We start from the raw sequence: 21,665 nt of genomic DNA, 5'->3' as shown, positions 1-21,665 counted from the left end.
GAAAAGCAACATGAGGGTATTATTTCCTGGTACCCAGGTATCAGATATATTTGGCACAGACTTGGAGCTGGCCACATATTCAACCTCAGACACAAGGAGTGTCACAAGGAGGCTTAAAGATGGGGAGAATAAAAAAAGATCACTTCAAAATGTGTTTTTTTTTCAAAGGCATGTTATACCTGTGTATAATTGCAAAACATTTTTTAGGTTGTATTTTCATCCAGTGAAGACCTAGATATTGCAGAGCAGCAGACAAGTTTAATCTCCACAACTGAAGAGCCGATCAGGGAAGAGGAAGTACCAGTAGAGGATGCTAATACTGAACAGCAATTTGGAGTGTTGAAGGATTTTGATTTCTTAGATGTTGAATTGGAAGATGCAGAGGTAAGAAACTTCTGCAATGGTTTGAGTTGGCAAACTAAAATCGCACGTTGTTTTACATTTTATTGCACCAAGGACATGATAACAAAGTTAAGTATCAGAAAGGGGAAATTATAATATTATATTCAAATTCCACTTTATTCAAGTGCTACCCTCAAGAAAAACGTTGTTCATAAAATGTGAGTTACTCTAGACTACAATTTTGAAGACAGTTGGAAATTATTCTGGTTTCCTTTTTGAGATTTAGTAAAACGAATGTTAGTAACTTGCACTTTTTTAAAGGTGAACTTATTTCACTTAAATCCTCCTGTAGTTTGGGAAAATAAATAAATAAACTAACGAATCTACTTCCTAATTAATTTTTGCTTTTGAATTTGCTGATTGTGCCAGAAGGCAATTTGTCACAGCACTTTGCATGCAGAACTTTTTCTGGATTCACTTTTAATAAACTTAGATTGAATTTTAAGAGTCAAGTGTTAAACTGGTATATAGTGGGGACGCTTCTAACTCAAAATGGTGTTGACTTAAGCCACACTGCAAAATTTGAGCATCTGATAATGTTGACACTTCAATCCGTGCCAAGAAACCACCTCATTTTTAGAGGTTTCTTTTTTTGATTAGGATTATAATCCAAGACCCCAACTATTTAATCAAATGGTTGTAAAAACACCATGATTCTATTTAGAGAAGATGGGGAAAGCTCTTAACCTGCACTGGCAAGATAGGTTAACTGCCCATTTAACTTGTGCTAATTTGGAGTTTTATGCAATTGTTATCTTCCATGTTTGCCTACATTATATCAGTGGCTGTCAGAGAATGTCACTGATTTGTTATACCATACAACCTATAGTCAGTGTTTACCTGCAATCTATTTTCTCACATTTGCCCTGCCTTCCTTACTAAAAACAGAATTGGTCTGTATGGTACACTGCCATCGTGTACAAGTAAACTGTGCCAGAGAATTGCCATGGCTCTCATACTGCCCCAATATACTTCAGGCTTCCTGTTATGAAGCAAATTTAAAATAGCAGGATTTCCCTAGAAAGAAGAGGATAGGCAGGGAATTCAAAAGTCACAGGTGGCTCTGAGAGACTTGGGTAATATCTTTAAATAGCATACACAGCTGGTGAAATGTTGAAAAGATTATCTGTATGTCCTGCATGTGTTTTGTTACTTGAATTTTCGCACCCGAACTAAACCACCTGGTAATTCAATGTAATTGCTGTTTGTTCAGTTTAAGGCATACTCCTGTTTCTTACATCGTGCCAAATATTTCTCTCTTCTTACTTTTAATGCTGGTCATCTCTTTTCCTCATTGCTAACCAGGAGCTGCAGGTAAGTTGCAGCCTGGTGCGGTGTTTTGTTGAGTCTTGTGTGTGATAAATGTTGAATGTTAGTTAATGGAATAGCATTACTGTGTAGGGCCATACTGTTCTGTTTATATTTGTGTGCAAAGTTTGGCCCTTTCAGGACATGCCTGTAAATAAATGTTAAAAACAAAATTAACAAGCAACACAATGATGTAACACATCGGCTAACTTACGTTCTTAAGGTAGTTTTTAAAGTTAATGAATGTAAAATATGTTTAACTTTTGTAAATTTGTTACGTACTTGCAGAAAGTGCCATTATAGATAATGAACTATGTTTATTAATGTGGTCGTCTGCATGTTTCATGTATTGCTGCAAACTGAATTACTTCTGGGTATTTCAGTAAGCCACTAGGGATTTAGAGCTGTATTTTGCAGTGTGTTCATGGAATAAGCTACTTTCAATATACCCCTAATAAGCTACTTTCAACACATCTGTAATGTACAATCCCATAATGCTCTGGCAGCATTTCATGTGATTCTTCAAATTGCAGTTTTTAAGAAAATTGTGTTATTAAGAAATAATACATTAAAAATAAAATTGTTGCAGGGTGAAAGCATGGACAACTTTAATTGGGGTGTGCGGAGACGTTCATTGGACAGCATTGAGAAGGGAGATACACCCTCGCTCCAGGAGTTCCAGTATTCAGGAAGCACACCCAGTTTAACCTTAACCAATCAGGAGGACACTGACGAATCATCTGAGGAGGAGGTACTGGCTGACGGTCAGATGTTAACCCAATCACAGATAGTAAGTAATTATTTATACAATTTATTTGTATTTATATTTTTATTTCAGAAGTTCTGTTAATGGATATATCGATTGAACCATAGGAGGCTGTGAATCTCCCAAGATTTAATGTCAATTCCAATGCTTTTTTTTTGACTTCCTGAAGTATCTTACTCTATCAAAATCTATCTACTCATGGGTCATAATTCATACTGTAGGCAATTTTAAATTTGTTTTTTAGAATGCAATCTGTGTTCTTAGCCTCATCGATAAGATTGAGAAAGCAATTAAATGAATTATGCAATTGGCACAAGACATGACATGAAATAAACATTTTAAAGTCTGTTTCAGAACCTTTGTTAAATAAATAACATCCAAGAATATGTACACGCCCAAATCTCATAGATTTTTCATTATTATTTAATCTTATCAATTTCCTTTTCTCCCTTTTTGAACAAATTAACGTCACCTTATTGGTTTATTTGGAAACTACCTTTTGTTTTTTACGAGCAGTATTTTTTTCCCTTCTCAAATCCCCAGTGATGCCTTGACTATTTCACGTTTAGGCTTAATTAGGAGTGAGATTTCTCTAGAACTACCATCAATGTACAGTAGAATATGCATAACATGGAAGATCACTTAACTTGTCGAGTTGGTGCTGGCTTTCTGCAAGAGCAGTTTAACAGTTTGCACAAATCTAGTCTCCTCTCCAATTCGTTTTGAAAGCCACAATTGAATCTGCCTCCACCACCCTCCTAGACAGTGCGTTCTGAATCCTAACCACTCACTGAATAAAAAAGATTTTCCTTGTTCCTTTTACTACTTCTGTCATTTACCTTAAAAATCTAGTTCTCAATAGTTTTAAAAGTGGGTTCAATTTCTAGTCAGTCTACCTAGACCCCTCCTCATTTTGAATATCTCCATCAAATCTCCTCTCAACCTTGTCTTTAAGATAAATAACTCAGTTGCTTAAATTTCCTTTTAACTGAAGTTGCTTATCCTGGACCCATCCTAATAAAGCTTTCCTGAGCTCTCACTAATATTCACATTCTTCCCAAACTCTTATGTCTAGAAATTTACACACTACTCCAATTGAGACCAAATCAGTATAATAGAGCATTATCTTGGCTTTTTTTTGCTTTTATACTCAATTCTACTGTTTATAAAACTCAGGATCCTCTATGGCTTTTGAGCCAATTTCTCACCCAGCCCTGCCACCTTCAAACTTCTGTGCACATGCCCTTTTATACCTATTAGCATATATTGCCTCTTCTCTTCCTACCAAATTTTGTGATGTCATTTTTTCTACATGAAAATTTAAAGTATATTAGCTTGCAGTTCTCAATGCTTCCAAATTTTGTCATTTACGAATTTTGAAATTGTGTCCTGTACAGCCAAGTGTGTGTCATTCTACCTCCTGTGTACCTTCCTCTAGTCTGAAAAATAGCTTTTGATCCTTACCTGTTTCCTGGCACACACACTCAAATAACAAGCTGCCGTTATCCATTTTATTCCTTGGCTTCAGCTTTGCTGACATGTCAATTATAAGCATATTCCGGTAGCCCATAGATGTCACATCAACCATATTTTACTTATACCCTTTATTCAAGAAAGGAGGAAGACAAAAAGCAGGAAACTAAAGGACAGCTTGTCAAACATTTGCCATGGGGAAATTGTTGGAATCCATTATTCAAGAGGTCATAATATGATTAGGCTGACCAAAATGGCTTTATGAAAGGGAAACTTTGTTCAAAACTAATGTGTTATAGTTGTTGAACAACTAACAATCAAATTAGATAAAGGGTTGTATTTGTATTGCTTAAAAAAAAATTGGATAAGATGCCACGTTAAGCATTACTACACATGGTGTGAGCACACTGTGCGGAGCAACACTGATAACAGATCAATTAGCTAATGGAAACAAAGAGTAAAGATAAATCATTCTTTTTCAGGTTAGAAAGCTGTAACTAGAGGAATGCCAACCCGAAATCAGTGGTTGGGCCTCATCTGTTTACATTTATATCAATAACCTGGTTGAAGGGACCCAAAATATGAATACTAAATTTGTCATTAACACCAAGATAAGTAAGAAAGTAAGTTGTCCAGAGGAGATAGAGATAGGGATAGAGGCAAAATTTGATAGATGGAGCATAATAAGGTTGAATGTGAACTTATCCATGTTGAGAGAAAGAAGAGAAGCAGAGTATGATGTAAATGAGAAGTGGTAGAACCTGATGGTACAGAAGGATTTGACTGTTATGTTACATGAATCACAGAATTAGTTCTGCAAATGCAGTAAGTGGCAAGGAACACAAAAAGCTGAAATTCCTGGAGAAACACAGGACGACTGACAGCTTCTATGGAGAGAAATTAGTTAATATTTAGAGAGTGATGAGGAAGACAGTTCCATGGACTGCTTTCATTTATTGCTAAGGGAATTAAGTGGAATAAAAAGGTAAAGTTGCCACAAAGTTCCAGAGGGTCATAGATCTGCTCTCTCCTTAGCAGGGCGAGAGAGAGAGAGACAACTGGTGGTGCTTTAACTTATGGGTCACCATACCTCAGATGAAGGGAAACGTTGAAAGGGAGAGTCCTTCATGGTGACCACAGGTGGAGTGGGAATTGAATCTATGCTTTAGGCATTACTCTACAATGCAAACCAGCCATCCAGCCAACTGTGGTAAAACATACATACAAGATGTTCTGAGGCTTGATCGGTTGGATACTGGGAGGATATTTCCTTTAATGGGGAGACCACAAATAGGGGATGTAATTTTAAAAATAATAAACCATTTTAAGTTGAAGATAAAAAATTTCTTTCATTCAAAAGGTAGAGAGTATGTGGAATTCTCCTCTTCATAAAGTAGTCAGGAACTTACCCAAGACAAGAAAATGGAGGTGAGACCACAACCAGATTAGCCATGATCTTATTGAATGGTGGAACCAGGCTCAATGAGCTGAGTTGCCAACTCCTGCTCCCAAGTCGTACATTAATATCAACCTTTTGTTACCTAACCAAAAATTTAATCCTAGAACATCATACTGGGTTTCCTTTCTGTAGGCATTTTTTGACTAAGTGTCTGTTAGTTTTAGAACATAGCACAGTACAGGCCCTTCGGCCCACAATGTTGTGCCAAGCATTTATCTTAATCTAAGATCAATCTAACCTACACACCCCTCGATTTACTGCTGACCATGTGCTTGTCCAGCATTTGCTTATGTCTCTGTCTCTACTACCACCGCTGGCAGTGCATTCCACACACTCACCACTCTCTCCATAAAGAACCTACTTCTGACATCTCCCCTATACCTTCTTCCAAGCACCTTAAAATTATGCCCCCTGGTGACAGCCATTTCTGCCCTGGGGGGGTGGGGGGGGTGGGGGAGGTGGGGGGAGGGGGGGGGGGGGGGGAGGGGAGTCTCTGGCTACCTACTCTATCTATGCCTCTCATTTACCTTGTACACCTCAATCAAATCACCTCTGTTCCTCCTTCTCTCCAGTGTGAAAAGCTCAAGCTCACTCAACCTCTCTTCATAAGACAAGCCCGCCAATCCAGGCAGCATCATGGTAAATCTCCTCTGCACCCTCTTTAAAGCATCTATATCCTTCGTATAATCATGTGACCAGAACGGGGCACAATATTTCAAGTATGGTCTAACTAGGGTTTTATAGAGCTGCAGCAAAACCTCGCAGCTCTTAAACTCAATACCCCTGTTAATGAAAGCCAAAACACCATACACTGTACGTGGATATTTGTACATGGATCCAGAGATCCTTCACACTGCCAAGAACCCTGTCTTTAGCTCTGTATTCTGCATTCAAATGCAGCCTTCCAAAATGAATCACTTCTCATTTATCCAGTTTGAACTCCATTCGCCACCTTCTCAGCCCTGCTGTACATCCTGTCAATATTGTGTTGTAACCTGCAACAGCCCTTGACACTATCTACAGCACCACTGATCTTTATATATTCAAAACAAGTGAGTGAGTGTAACTAACTCACTCTTCCACTTCTTCATCCAAGTCATTTATGAAAACTACAAAAAGCAGAAGCCCAAGAACAGATCCCTGCTGGACACCACTGGTCACCGACCTCCAGATGGAATAGATTAGATTACTTACAATGTGGAAACAGGCCCTTTGGCCCAACAAGTCCACACCGACCCGCCGAAGCGTATACCACCCAGACCCATACTCCTACATTTACCCCTTCACCTAACACTACAGACAATTTAGCATGGTCAGTTCACCTAACCTGCACATTTTTGGATTGTGGGAGGAATCCGGAGCACCCGGAGGAAACCCACGCAGACATGGGGAGAATGTGCAAACTCCACACAGAGAGTCGCCTGAGGCGGGAATTGAACCGGGGTCTCTGGCGCTGTGAGGCAGCAGTGCTAACCACTGTGCCACCGTGCCCATCCACTACCACTTGCTGTCTTCTTTTGCCCAGCCAATTCTGAATCCAGACAGCCAGATTTCCCTGTATCCCCGCCTCCTAACTTCCTGAACGAGCCTACTGTGGGGAACCTTATCAAATGCCTTACTGAAATCCATATACACCACAACCACTGCTCGACTAAGGCTTGTGAGGCATGACCTGCCCCTCACAAAGCCATGCTGATGATCTTTAATCAAACTACGTTTTTCCAAATAGTTATAAATCCTATCTTCAGAATCCTTTCCAGTACCTTGCTTACCACAGACCTAAGACTGACTGGTCTGTAATTCTTAAGCATTTCCCTATTCCCATTCTTGAACAGAGGAACAACATTCACCTCCTTCCAAACATCCGGTACTACTCCCGTGGAGAATGAGGATGCAAAGATTATCACCAGAGGTGCAGCAATCTCACTCCTCGCTTCCCATAGTAACCTTAGATATATCTGGAGACCTATCCATCTTGATGCTTCCCACGTCCTTAATATCAATCTGTTCAAGCCTATTAACCTGTTCTCACTTTCAACAAAGTCCCCCTCTCTAATGAATACTGAAGCAAAAAACTCTTAGGATCTCTCTTTACTGTTCAGACTCCAGGCACAAGTTCCCTCCACTATCTCTGATCAGCCCTACACTCTCTCTGATCATTCTCTTATTCCTCACATACATGTAGAATACATTTGGGTTTTCCCTAATCCTTCTCGCCGAGGCTTTTACGCTCCCCCTCCTAGCTCTTCTCAGTCCATTTTTGAGTTCTTTCCTATCTACCTGTAATCCTCTGAAGTTGTGCCAGATACCTGCTTCCTCAACCTTAAGTACTCTTCCTTCTTCCTTTTGATGAGCAGCTTCTCTGCTCTTGTCATCCAAGGCTCCTTCACCTTACCATTCCTTGCCTGTCTCAGTGGGACAAAGTTATCCAACACTCACAGCAAGTGCTCCTTAAACAGCTTCCACATTTCTGTTATATCTTTCCCGTAGAACAATTGCTCCCAAATTATACTCCACAACTTCTGTTTAATAACAGTGTAATTTCCCCTCCCCCAATTAAATACCTTCCCATACCGTCTGCACCTGTCCCTCTCCCTGACTATGGTAAAAGTGAGGCAGTTGTGGCCACTGTCACCGAAATGCTCTCCCACCAAGAGATCTGACACCTGGCCTGGCTTGTTGCCTAGCACCAAATCCAATATGGCACCCCATCCAAGTCAGCCTATCTACATATTGAGTCAGGAATCCCTCTTAGACCCACCTGACAAAAATTGGCTCCATCCGGACCATCTGCACTAAGGCAATTCCAATCAATATTGGGGAAGTTGAAGTCACCCATAACAACAACTCTTAGATCTGCACCTTTCCAAGATCTGCTGTCCAATCTGTTCTTCTGTCTGCTGTTATTGGGGTTCTATAGAAAACATCCAGCAAAGTGACTGCTCCTTTCCTCTTACTGACTTGCACCCATTCTAACTCAGTAGACAAACTCTCCTTAACAACCTTCTTTTCTGCAGCTTGATGCACTCTCTAATTAACAATGCTACTCCTATTCCTCTTTTACCCCTCTCCCATGTTTTTTTAATCGATCTAAAGGCTAGAACATCCAGCAACCATTCCTGCCCCTGTGCAATCCTTGTCTCGGCCATCGTAGTTCCAATTATTGATTTTGTCCTGATGTATTGTTGTTCAAAGCTTTCCCGCCACTGAAAGTGGGAAACGTAGTAGCGCTCAATCTCACAGACGCATTGAAAAAAACTGAAAGCCTGGAGATTGAACTTTTCCAGCTGATGATACTTCCTATACACATGGTTGCTCAGGGCACAAGAAGAAACATGAAGTTCCCTCATAGTACAGGATGTGTATTCCACCTCTGAGATACTCTGCTGTCATTGTACTTATTAGACTATTTACTAAATTAAGAGAAATAAACTCATGTTAAATTCCTATCCAACAACTACTGACCAATCACCCTGGAGTTAACATATTTTCTTCTAGGATTAATTTAAATCTTGTACAGAAATCATCATCATAGGATGGATTGCAAAGGAAATGATTAGTAAGAATAAAAAGTAAAAGACAGGTTCATACCTAAAATATTGTTTACACAAATTACTTTTTCCTTGGATACAGATCAGTCAAATTTTTCTGGAAACCTGTGGAGTAATTTGCATTCTTCAGTTGTTCAGAACAATCATTGTACTAGAACTAACACCGTTTCTTTATCCTTTCTCTCCTGTTCATATGGTTTCAGCAATCCAAATTGCAATATACAAAGTAATGTTGATCGCTTTAGATTTTCACTCTGTTCAATTTGATTGTCTTTATCTAAGTTTAATAACCATGTCATAAAATAATATGTTAAATTCAGAGTTTTGTGTTGACACTTGAGATCAGAGCTGGGTTTCTGATCTCACAAGAAGGTAATGTGATCTTAGAAGCTATAAGAACCAGTCTACACCTACAGATAGCATTCCTATGACAACAATTAATGTATTTTCTTCTCTTGAGCTTTGATTACTGTTCTGTCAGGGACCAAGGTACTTTAATTCTCTAATTATCAAAGTGTTAGAAGTTACATCTGTGCTGGTAACATTCTTGATACAATGTTAGAATTACACCCATTATTACACACTGAAAAAAAAGCATTAAATTTGATTAGCTGTGTACTTGACCAGCACCAAAGTTCTGAAGTTACAAGATTACACTCAGCATATAATTTAGGGAATAAAAGCAATAACAAACAGAGAATACTGCAGAATCTCAGCAGGTCCAGCAGCCTCTGTGGAGGAAAATAAAGTTAACGTTTTGAGTCTGATGTGGTTCTTTAGATTGGGGATAATTTGGAGAATTTGATAATGGGATGTAGAAGTCAATGTAACAGTTTTGCAATGGTTTGGATTTTCTGAATGTCAATACTGAATGGATTTTACGGAATTATAAATTGGGGCATCACAAAGGGAGGCATTTGGCCCCTGGTGTTTGTGCTAGTCATTTGGTACTGCCAAATAGTTAATCTATCCCAACTTTCTCCCTATTTTTCCCCTTTCTCTCAAGTTCTCCCTTGAATTTTATTAACTAATTTGCTTCCACATCGTCCTAATTTGCAACCGTGCATTGCATTAAAAAGCATTTCCTCACATTTGTGATCACTTCAAATTTGCATGACATTTATACATAAATCTGCACAGAGATCGTTTTTGCAGTCGAAGTATCAAAAGATGATAAAGAAATATTGCTTGAACAAGAAGACGAGAAGTGTTTCTTCATGATCTTCGCTCAGGATTACCAAAACTAGCTACTATTAAAATTAAGGAAACTAATTTATTTTAGTTAAAAATCACAAAACACCAGGTTATAGTCCAACAGGTTTAATTGGAAGCACACTAGCTTTTGGAGTGACGCTCCTTTATCAGGTGATGAAGCGTCGCTCCGAAAGCTAGTGTGCTTCCAATTAAACCTGTTGGACTATAACCTGGTGTTGTGTGATTTTTAACTTTGTACATCCCAGTCCAACACCGGCTTTTCCGAATCATAATTTATTTTATATAGAGTTTTTATTTGTATTCGTTCCTCTATTCAGGCAGCAGTTAAATCTCCTTGGCACAGTGTCCAAAAGGCTTGAGTAATGTTGAGGGCTCATTCAAAAGAAACCAGTGTCTTAACAAACAAGCTGATCAACTAGATATCCGTAAAATGTATCCAACATAAAAAGATTTACAGCAGAGAAGGAGGCCTTTTGGCCTATTTTGACTGCCAGTTCAAAAAGAGCCTTCCAACCTAATTCCACTAGTCTGTAGCCTTCAACACCTCAGTTGTATATGCAAGTTTTTTTAATGCAGTGCTGGCTTCTGCCTCTTCTACCTTTTCTCATACAGTGAATTCGGAGCTCCAAAACTCTGAGTGAAAGAATTATCTTCAACTTCTTAATTATTTTAAATCCATGCTCCTTGGCCATTCAGCTTTTTGATAATGGCTTTGTGCCTTTCTCGTCGACCCTATCTAGATCTCTCATAATTTTATACACTTGAATAAAATCTCCCTGCAGCTACTCCTGTTCTGCAGAAGACAACCATATTCTAATTATTCCTCATAGCCAAAATTCTTTATTCTTGGTAACAGACTTTTAGCGCAATTACAAACTGCCTCTAGTGCTCTGACTAGAACTGATGATCAAGGTTTCTGCTACTACTTCACATTACTTTATTCCCTGGGGTATGCTTCATCTGGGTCTGATTTCTCTTCTTTCAAGAGATTAGACACATTAACATTTCTTACCTCACTATTAATCTCATGCAATATTTCATACTTACCCTCCTTATATATCTTCTGTACCTCAATCCCCTCTATTATGAAAACATGCATAAAGAATTATTGATAAACATGCGATTTTCTTGAAGTGAATTGAATTTATTGTCATGTGTACCTCGACACCAGTGAAAAGCTTTATCTCGCGAGCAGTACAGGCAGATCACATGATTAAGTAGCACAGATAAGTAAATAATAGGTAAACAGCAGCAAAAACAAAAACACGTGTACAAGCGAATGTTAAGGGTTTGAAAGTCCATTCAGTATTCTAACAACAGTAGGATAGAAACTGTTTTGAAACCAGCTGGTGCATGTTCAGGCTTCTGTACCTTCTCCCCGATGGTAGAAGTTGTAGAAAAACATTGCCAGGGTGGGATGGATCTTTGAAAATGCTGGCAGCCTTTCCTTGACAACGGGCCTGGTAGATGGATTCTATAGATGGGAGGTTGGCCTTTGTGATTGTCCGGGCCAAGTTCACCACTCTCTGTAACCGTCATCGATTTTGAATGGTACAGTTACCATACCAGTAGTGATACATCCAGCTGCTCTGGATGGTGCACCTATAACAGTTGGCAAGGGTATTCACCGTCATGCCAAATTTCCTCAGAAGAGACTTTGTTGGGCCGTTGAAACCAGTGCGTCCACATGAAAAGTCCAAGAAAGCTTGTTGTGGATGACCACTCCCAGGAGTTTGACACACTCCACTCATTCCACGTCTGTGCTGATGATGTGTAGGGGGGACATGAGTGACATCCCGCCGAAAGTCAATAATGAGTCCCTTGGTTTTGCCAGCATTGAGAGCTAGGTTGTTCTCAGTGCACCATTTTTCCAGGTCTTCCACCTTCCATCTGTAGTCTGTTTCGTCGCCATCTGAGATTCAACTGACTATGTTGGGTGTCATCAGCAAACTTGTAAATGTCATTAGTCTGGTATTTGGTGAAGTAGTCATGGGTATACAGTGAGTACAGTTAGGGGGCTGAGTATGCACCTCTGGGGGAGGGGGCTCCAGTGTTGAGTGTTAGTGAGAATGAGATATTGTCCCCAATCTTCACTGATTGTAGCCTGTGGGTCAGGAAACTGAGGAACCAGTTGCAGAGAGTGGAGCTTAGTCTGAGATCACTAAGTTTAGTAATCAGGCTCGAGGGGATAGTAGTGTTGAAGGCTGCACTGTAGTCAATGAGTAGGATTCTTACATAGTTGTTCTTGGTGTCATGATGTTCGAGGGAGGAGTGAAGAGCAAGCGATAGGCATCCGACATGGATCTGTTGGTCTGATAGGCAAATTGGAGTGGGTCGAAAGTAGTGGGGAGGCTGGAGTTGATTAATGCCCTGACTAGCCTTTTGAAGCACTTCATGACCACCGAAGTTAGAGCCACTGGGCTGTAGTCATCGAGACCTGCTGCATGAGCCTTCTTAGGCACAGGGATGATGTTGGCCCTCTGTCCCTGCCTATTTCAAGTGGCCTTCTGCAGGGAGAGGTTGAAGATGTCCGAGAAGACCTCTGCCGATTGATCTGCGTATGCTCTAAATGCTTGGCCTAGTACTCCGTCTGATCCCATTGCTTTCTTTGGATTCACACGAAGGAAAACTGATCTGACCTCTGATGCAGTGACTGTTGGGATAGGTTAGTCAGGACTTGTCGGAATTGGTGTTGCCTCTCCAAGAAATTCTGCTCAAAGCGAGCATGGAAGGCGTTGAGACAATTTGGGAGGGATATGTCATTGTCTGCTATCTTGCACTGTCTCTTTTTAGAACCTGTGATGTCATTCAGTCCTTGCCATAGTTGCTGGGTCTCTCGTTTGTTTAAACATAAAAGTTACCTTTTCACCTTTAAATGCCTTTTCTTAGTTATCCTCTTGCTTTATTTTTAAAATATTGTTGGATTTATAATCTAACTTGAGTTTGCTTGATTTTCCTTGCCAGTATTTTGTCTTAACCTGTCTTTATTTTCATCATTTAGTTTGTAATATCACTGTACCTTGTTGCATCTGACATTAGTTTTTTTCACAATCCAACAGTGTGTATGCTTTTCAACATTCGGGGAGTTTAAACTTGGTTGTCATTCTTTTTCTTTATGGGAACATAATTTGTTCTGAATCCTGTGCCACCACCCCTGTTTTCCTTCTGCAGTGGTATTATGCAGCATTAAGTAGCTGTTTCTAGTCCACTTTTTGGCAAGTTATATTTCCATATCTTCTCCATAGCCTGGTTGTATTCCCCAGAGAAACTGTTGTCTTTCCCTAAATTCTGAATTAAATATTGAGTGCAGAGCAAAGTTTATTCAAGTGTCTCCTGCGCTAACAACGTGGCCCAACTTGACATTTTTTGGGAGTCACCCATTCCCTGTCTGCCAGGACCCCTGAATCTGTCTCATGACCCCCTCTAAAATCTTATGTAGCTATCAACCTTCCAAATGCATACAGTAATGTCAGCTGCTGCTGAATCTTCAAAACCCATGCAGGTGTCCAGAAGTTTCTGGCAGTTCTGTAATGGAAGATGTGCATCTCTCAGGGATCAGGTGCCCTGCCATTCCTCTGTTTATTAGACTAACTAAAGTTTGCAGAAATAAATTGAACATTATTAAAGGTTATCTAAGAAAATACATTCACCAGCGACACAACAATCAGCACATTCCCTTGTGCTAATGGCACTTTATATTATTTAACCTTCCTCCTTGACACCCTCACTCACAGCATTCTGTAGTTCACCTGAACTCCTTCAGATTCATGCTATTTACCCTCTGGATCTACTTATAAAAACTTCAATTTGACAAATTGCTTGTTGAGCTATGACCTGGTATGATGCAGCAAAATTACATTTTGATTTTATTGAATATCAAATAAGAGAGCACAGACTTAAGTTGAATTAAATATCAGAAATTATGAAAATCTCTGGCTGCTTCTGAATAATTTATACTGTGCTGTTTCTCACTGCCTCGCTGACTTTTCAATTGTGATAGTTGGCTGTCTATTTTCATATTGCATACTAGGCAGTGTGAGAGTTTTGCATCAAAACAGGTAAAACAAAGATTTCAGACTTAAGACCTTTTAAACTCCTCGCATTTAGCACATTTATATGTGCATGCAATAGTATGTAATTTTTAGTCAAAGGAAACCAACTGTTTCCCCAAGTGCCTAGATCATAGGCCCTGGTTGTTATACACTGCTCAGACACTGAGCATCAAATTTTTATCTGGTTTATCATGTTATTTTCTAGATTTTTATATTTTCACATAATTATGTTAATATTGAGGGTTTTTTTCCCTTGTTACAGTCTAATCATAAGAATCTTGTGGATTTACTCCTGCATATAATTTTCTGTATCCTCCTCTTAGCTAAATAGTGATTCGATGATAGATGATGCTGCTTCAAACCATGTGGAGTCCTTGCAACAGTCAAGAGAAACAACGACCAATGAACTGTCCGAAGAAGCACAACTGCCCAGAGCTGAGACCCCAAATTTAGAGACACTGCTTCCAGATAGCACTAACAACCAGCTGCCTGAGGTGGGAAACAATGTGGGTCGAAATATGGGATGGTGCATGGCTGATTTGGGATCTTTCTAATGCTATTTATTTCTTTTCCATTTCTGCACTGGAAGCTGATCAAATATTGCAAATTCACTGAACAGTATGAAAGTTTAATCATTTTAACCTGTGATGGTATTTAAACAAGATGTGTCTGTTGTAAGATCTCCAAAAGGTTGTCTTTAGATGTATAAATTGTTTGCACAGGTTAAAAGTCTTCCTTTTGCCTAATAGACCTTTGCAGAGATACAGTTTGATGAAGAACCTTTCATTCTTTACAATCGTGTGGTCTTTAAGGGTGCTTGTGCTTTTTCTAAGCAACTAATTTTGGGAAATCTAATTATGAGCTTGACAATGTTGATCTTTTCTTGGCTTTGCATATTGCATTATGATTATGGGTTGAGATTGTGGGTGATAACCTCAGGCTTGCTGTGTTAGCATATCATCTGATAATGTCTAGACCTGTGTCAGCTTTGGGGGCTAAACCTGATTTGTAAGTATTATAACATTCCTTTTGTACTACATTTAAATTATATACTACTTATTATACTAATACAAATTTGATAACTGTGTCTAACAACTTGAAATTGTTTATATTTGGTAGAAAAATTCTGTACCTGAAATAGTTACAAAATTATTGCTGTTATTTAAGCATTTGGAATTGGACCTAAAATTACTGATTACCTTCTCTCATTTTGAAAATACACCTTCCTTCATAAAAACAGAAAGGTAATGGAGATGTTTAAATATTTGTCAGTTTTGCTTCTATTGACTTAAATCAATGGACTTTTATCCGCTGGATAACAAAATGGCATATTTTATAGCTTAACTGATGTTTTATAGCTTAACTGAAGCATTGAGATTTGGAGCAGAGCTGATACCACAACAAGTCTACATTGTAGTGTTTGGGGAAAGAGAATAGTACCTTTCTGTTTCAGATCTTGAACAGACTAGTGATTTAGGATAAAACCCAGCCAGACTTTTTATTTACCTCTCCACCCCCTGAGGCTTCCAGCCTCATCCCTGATGAAGGGCTTTTGCCCGAAACATTGACTTTCCTGCTCCTCGAATGCTGCCTGACCTGCTGTGCTTTTCCAGCATCACTCTAGCCCTCTGTTTCTTCCTCTCCTGACGTCCCCACCAGTACCCTTCCACTGACACTCTTATTCGTTTTGATGAACTGGTCCTCACCCTCAACAATTTATCCTTCGAATCCTCCCACTTCCTCCAGATGAAAAGGGTAGCCATGGGCACCCACATGGGTCCCAGCTATGCCTGTCACTTTGTCGGCTACATAGAACAGTTAATGGGCAGCACGGTGGCACAGTGGTTAGCACTGCTGCCTCACAGCACCAGAGACCCGGGTTCAATTCCTGCCTCAGGCGACTGACTGTGTGGAGTTTGCACATTCTCCCCGTGTCTGCGTGGGTTTCCTCCGGTTTCCTCCCACAGTCCAAAGGTGTGCAGGCCAGGTGAATTGGCTATGCTAAATTGCCCGTAGTGTTAGGTAAGGGGTAAATGTAGGGGTATGGGTGGGTTGCGCTTCGGCGGGGCGGTGTGGACTTGTTGGGCCAAAGGGCCTGTTTCCACACTGTAAGTAATCTAACCTAATCTAATCTTCCGGAGTTACACTGGCACCACTCCCGACCTTTCCCTCCTCTACATTGATGACTGCATCGGCGCCAGTGTGCTCCCATGAGGAGGTCGAACAGTTCGGCAACTTCACCAACACATTCCACCCCAACCTCAAATTCACCTGGGCCATCGCTGACACCTCCCTCCCCTTCCTGGACCTCTGCATCTCAGTCAACGATGATCGACCCAACACTGACATTTTCTACAAACTCCCTGACTCCTACACCTACCTGGATTACACCTCCTCCCACCCTACTTCCTGCAGAAATGCTACCCATATTCTCAACTCCTCTGCCTCTGCCGCAGCTGCTCCCAAGAGCACCAGTTCCACCACAGAACACACCAGATGACCTCCTTCTTTAAAGACTGCAATTTCCCCTCCCATGTGGTTGAAGATACCCTCCAACGCATCTCATTCATGTTCCGCCCCTCCGCCGTCAAACCCCACCCCTCCAACCGCAACAAGAATAGAACCCCCCCTGTCCTCACCTTCCACCCCACCAACCTCCACATAAATCGTGTCATCCGCCAACATTTCAACCACCTACAAAAGGATCCCACCACCAGGGATATATTTCCCTCCTCACCCCTATCCACTTTTCACAAAGACAGTTCCCTCTGCAACTACCTAGTCAGGTCTGTGCCCCCTAGCAACCAACTGTCTCCTCCTGGCACCTTCCCCTGCCACTGCAGGAATTGTAAAACCTGCGTCCACAACTTCCCCCCTCATCTCTGTCCAAGGGCCCAAAGGAACCTTCCACATCCATGAAAGTTTCACCTGCACTTCCACACGTCATTTATCGTACCCGTTGCTCCAATGCGGTCTCCTCTACATTGGGGATACTGGATGCCTTCTCGCAGAGCGCTTCAGAGAACATCTCCAGGATACCCACTCCAATCAACCCCACTGCCCTGTGGCCAAACATTTCAACTCCCCCTCCCACTCTGCAGGCCATGGGCCTCCTCCATTGTCACTCCCTTATCACCCTGATGCCTGGAGGAAGTACGCCTCATCTTCCTCCTTGGAACACTTCAACCCCAGGGCATCAATGTGGACTTCACCAGTTTCCTCATTTCCCCTCACCCCACCTTACCCCAGTTCCAACCTGCCAGCTCAGCACCGTCCTCATGACCTGTCCCTCCTGTCGATCTTCCTTCCCACCTATCCGCTCCACCCTCCTCTCTGACCTATTACCTTTCCCTCCACCTCCATCCACCTATTGCACTCTCAGCTACCTTCTCCCCAGCCCCACCCCCCTCCCGTTTATCTCTCTACCCCCGAGGCTCCCAGCCTCATTCCTGATGAAGGGCTTTTGCCCCAAACGTCGATTTTCCTGCTCATCAGATGCTGCCTGACCTGCTGTGCTTTTCCAACACCACTCTAATCTTAACTCAAACTTTTTATTTGTTCACTGGCTAACCTAGCCTTTATTGCCAGTCTCACTTTCTTGGAGAAAGTGGTGGTGAGTTGTGGTGAGATGGCTTCTTCAACTGCTGCAGTCCTTAAAGTGGAGGAATACCCAGAGCACAGTTTGGAAACTCTTAGATTTGACCCAGCAACAATAAAGGAACAGCATTATATTTCAAGCCTTCATGGCATGTGACTTGGAGAAGAACTTGCACATTGTGGCATTGCCATGCATCTGCTTCCATGAAATACCCAGGTGGTTAAGTTTGTGGGTTTGGAAGACGCTTCTAAGGAGCCTTGCTGAGTTGCTAGAGTGCATCTTGTAGATAGTACACAGTACTATCATCTGCATGAGTGGTATTTGAAGTGAATGTTAAAGATGGTGGATTGAATACCAATCAAGCGGATTGCTTTGTTGTGGTGTCAAGCTTCTTGAGTGTTGTTGGAGCTGAACTAGTCCAGGCAACTGGGGAGTATTTCATCACACTCCTGATTTGTGCCTTGTCTTTGGGGAGTTAGCATTGAGTTACTTGCTGCAAGATTCCTTCCCCCTCAACTGCTCCTTTAGCCGCAGTATGTATATGGCTAGTCCAATTCACTTTCTGGTGAATGATAAACCCAGGATGTTTATGCTATTGAAGGTCAAGAGCTACTGTTTGTCATTATGTAGCATTTGTGTGGTGCAAGTGTTACTCATTACTAATTAGCCCAAGCCTGGATATTGTCCAGGTCTTGCTGCATTTGAAGATGGACTCCTTCAATATCTGAGAAGTTGTGAATGGTGCTGAACATTGTGTTCTCATCAGTGAACATCTGACCTTATGACAGAGGGGAGGCAGTTGGTGGAGCAGTTTAAGATGGTTGGACTGAGGAATTCCTGCAGAGGTATCCTGGGGTTGGGCTGATTGACAATATTCCTTTATGCTAGGTATAACTCCAACTCAACAAAAATGTTTCCTCTGATTCTCATTGCTTCCGATTTTGATTGGACTCCTTGATGTTACTTTCACTTCATTCTTTCTTCACTTCTGGCGTTCAGATAATTTTGTCCTTGCTTGGACCAAGGCTGTGATCAGGTCAAGAACTGAGTCACTATCGTGAAAACCAAACTGATCATCAGCGAGAAAGTGCCTTTGCAAGTGTTACTTGATCTGCCTTGCACTCTTGTTATTCTTAGCTTCACTTTCCTCCACAAATCTTTACCGATAAGAAACAAACAGAACTCTTTTGAGTTTGGTATTATGATGCATCTTGTGTGTAGCAGGTGAACCTTTGGCCTCCTGCCGATTTTCATTTCATTAATGCACTTTATGATGGTAACAAATCCAGGACATCCAATCTACCCCTCTCTTCCTAACCCACGAAAGGTAGAATTCTAATTCAATCTTAATTTTATATTTGGTTTCCAGCAGCAATAGTCAGTTACTCATTGAGGCTGCAGTAAATCCCCAATAGGTCACTTTGGTTTCTGGATTTCAGGAGCCCACAAAGAAGTAGCTGGAGTAAACCATGTACAAGCTTGAGTAGGGATAAATTATAAAGAAAATCACACAGAACAATGCCAAATGTATTTCTGATTACTGTCTTTATCCTTATGATTAATCAAAACCTTATTGACTGTTGAGCTTTATCAACTGTTTTACACAATTTTGTAAACTCCATAACTGATGTTTTCATTACATACACCAGCAAGAATGATTTAACCCTGTTGTGGTTCTGTTTACCGAGCTGGGAATTTGTGTTGCAGATGTTTCGTCCCCTGTCTAGGTGACATCCTCAGTGCTTGGGAACCTCCTGTGAAGTGCTTCTGTGATGTTTCCTCTGGCAATTATAATGATTTGTATCTGCTGCTTCCGGTTGTCAGTTCCAGCTGTCCGCTGTAGTTGCCGGTATATTGGGTCCAGGTCGATGTGTTTGTTGATTGAATCTGTGGATGAGTGCCATGCCTCTAGGAATTCCCTGGCTGTTCTCTGTTTGGATTGTCCTATAATAGTAGTGTTATCCCAGTCGAATTCATGTTGCTTGTCATCTGAGTGTGTGGCAACTAAGGATAGCTGGTCGTGTCGTTTCATAGCTAGTTGGTGTTCATGGATGCGGATCGTTAGCTGTCTTCCTGTTTGTCCTATGTAGTGTTTTGTGCAGTCCTTGCATGGGATTTTGTACACTACATTGGTTTTGCTCATGCTGGGTATCGGGTCCTTCGTTCTGGCGAGTTGTTGTCGGAGAGTGGCTGTTGGTTTGTGTGCTGTTATGAGTCCTAGTGATCGCAGTAGTCTGGCTGTCAGTTCAGAAATGTTTTTGATGTATGGTAGTGTGGCTAGTCCTTTGGGTTGTGGCATGTCCTCATTCCGCTGTCTTTCCCTTAGACATCTGTTGATGAAATTGCACGGGTATCCGTTTTTGGTGAATACATTGTATAGTGTTCTTCTTCCTCTTTTTGCAGTTCTGGTGTACTGCAGTGTGTTGTGGCCCTTTTGAACAGTGTCTTGAAGTAACTTCTTTTGCATCAAGACACCATTCAAAAGGGCCACAACACACTGCAGTACACCAGAACTGCAAAAAGAGGAAGAAGAACACTATACAATGTATTCACCAAAAACGGATACCTGCGCAATTTCATCAACAGATGCCTAAGGGAAAGACAATGGAACGAGGACATGCCACAACCCAAAGGACTAGCCACACTACCATACATCAGGAGCATTTCTGAACTGACAGCCAGACTACTGCAATCACTAGGACTCATAACAGCACACAAACCAACAGCTACGCTCAGACAACAACTCACCAGAACGAAGGACCCGATACCCAGCATGAGCAAAACCGATGTAGTGTACAAAATCCCATGCAAGGACTGCACAAAACACTACATAGGACAAACAGGAAGACACCTAGACAGGGGACGAAACGTCTGCAACACAAATTCCCAGCTCGGCGAACAGAACCACAACGAGCGCCCGAGCTACAAATCTTTTCCCAAACTTTGAAGATTTAACCCTTTTACCACAGAGTCTCTTACAGACATTTAAATCTCAATGAAGAGTCAGTGAGAGAGTCAACACTAAAGCTCTTGCTTAACTTGCAAGGCTTTTAATTAGTTTTCTTTCAGCAGATTGCTGCACATTCACTAGATGCTGTTTTCTTCAGTTTATGTCTCTTCCCAAGATGCTTAAAAGAAACTGCTAATTTGCTCACTAATACTTAACATAAATTCCCTGAACTCATGACTTCAACAACCTTACACAATGTCTTCCTTTCTGATATCTCCAGAGCTTTCTGCTTCTGGAGCTTGGCTTCCAAGTATCTCAGAACCTCTCATCAAAGCAGCAAATGAGTGTAGACAATTGATAGTAGCATCTTTGCTGCTATGGGCCTCTTTCCCCCTGCATTAGCCTGCCTTTGGCTCATCTCTCTCATGGTTGTAAAACTCAAATCAACGCAGATTAACTCCCCAGCTGGTTTGCTGGTCATTCAGTTGGGATCACAACTTTCTGTAAATGCTGTTTTCAAAATGACTCTTTATCCTTCTAAAATAAGCCTTAACTGAAAAGTTAATATTACATGCGCACACCTACACCCACACACCCACTTTACAGCCCAACAGCACGATAGAGTTATCCTCACCAAATGGACTGCAGTCTCTCAAGAAGGCCACTCACCATCACTGTCTTGAGAGCAACACGGGATGGGTAATAAAGGCTAGCATCCAAACCCCAAGAACATTTTATGAATCTTCATTACATTACAAGTGTAAGCTACATATAAAATAAACAATATTAAATAAATAACTTTATAAAAGAATATGCACTTGTTTGTAAAACTTTTGAATTGCTATAGAGCTTTAAAGAAAGCATTTGTTTTATTTGTGGATGATGCATGCT

General features: G+C 41.0%; 1 protein-coding gene across 13 annotated transcripts in view; it reads left to right on the top strand.

Annotated features, from left to right (window-relative positions):
• fryl (furry homolog, like) overlaps window positions 1-21,665 on the top strand; it is a 467,472-nt gene that overhangs the window by 379,789 nt on the left and 66,018 nt on the right. For all 13 annotated transcript variants that reach the window (XM_072569022.1, XM_072569030.1, XM_072569038.1 and 10 more), the window contains 3 exons: window positions 208-384; window positions 2,300-2,500; window positions 14,550-14,720. In XM_072569022.1, the coding sequence (XP_072425123.1) occupies window positions 208-384; window positions 2,300-2,500; window positions 14,550-14,720 (549 nt within the window). The remainder of the gene's footprint in view (window positions 1-207; window positions 385-2,299; window positions 2,501-14,549; window positions 14,721-21,665) is intronic.

This window comes from Chiloscyllium punctatum, chromosome 1 (genome assembly GCF_047496795.1).
Source record: "Chiloscyllium punctatum isolate Juve2018m chromosome 1, sChiPun1.3, whole genome shotgun sequence".
In the NCBI taxonomy this organism is placed as follows: domain Eukaryota; kingdom Metazoa; phylum Chordata; class Chondrichthyes; order Orectolobiformes; family Hemiscylliidae; genus Chiloscyllium; species Chiloscyllium punctatum.
The sequence above is the reverse complement of the archived record's forward strand: the minus strand, read 5'-3'. Positions and strand labels throughout refer to the sequence as shown.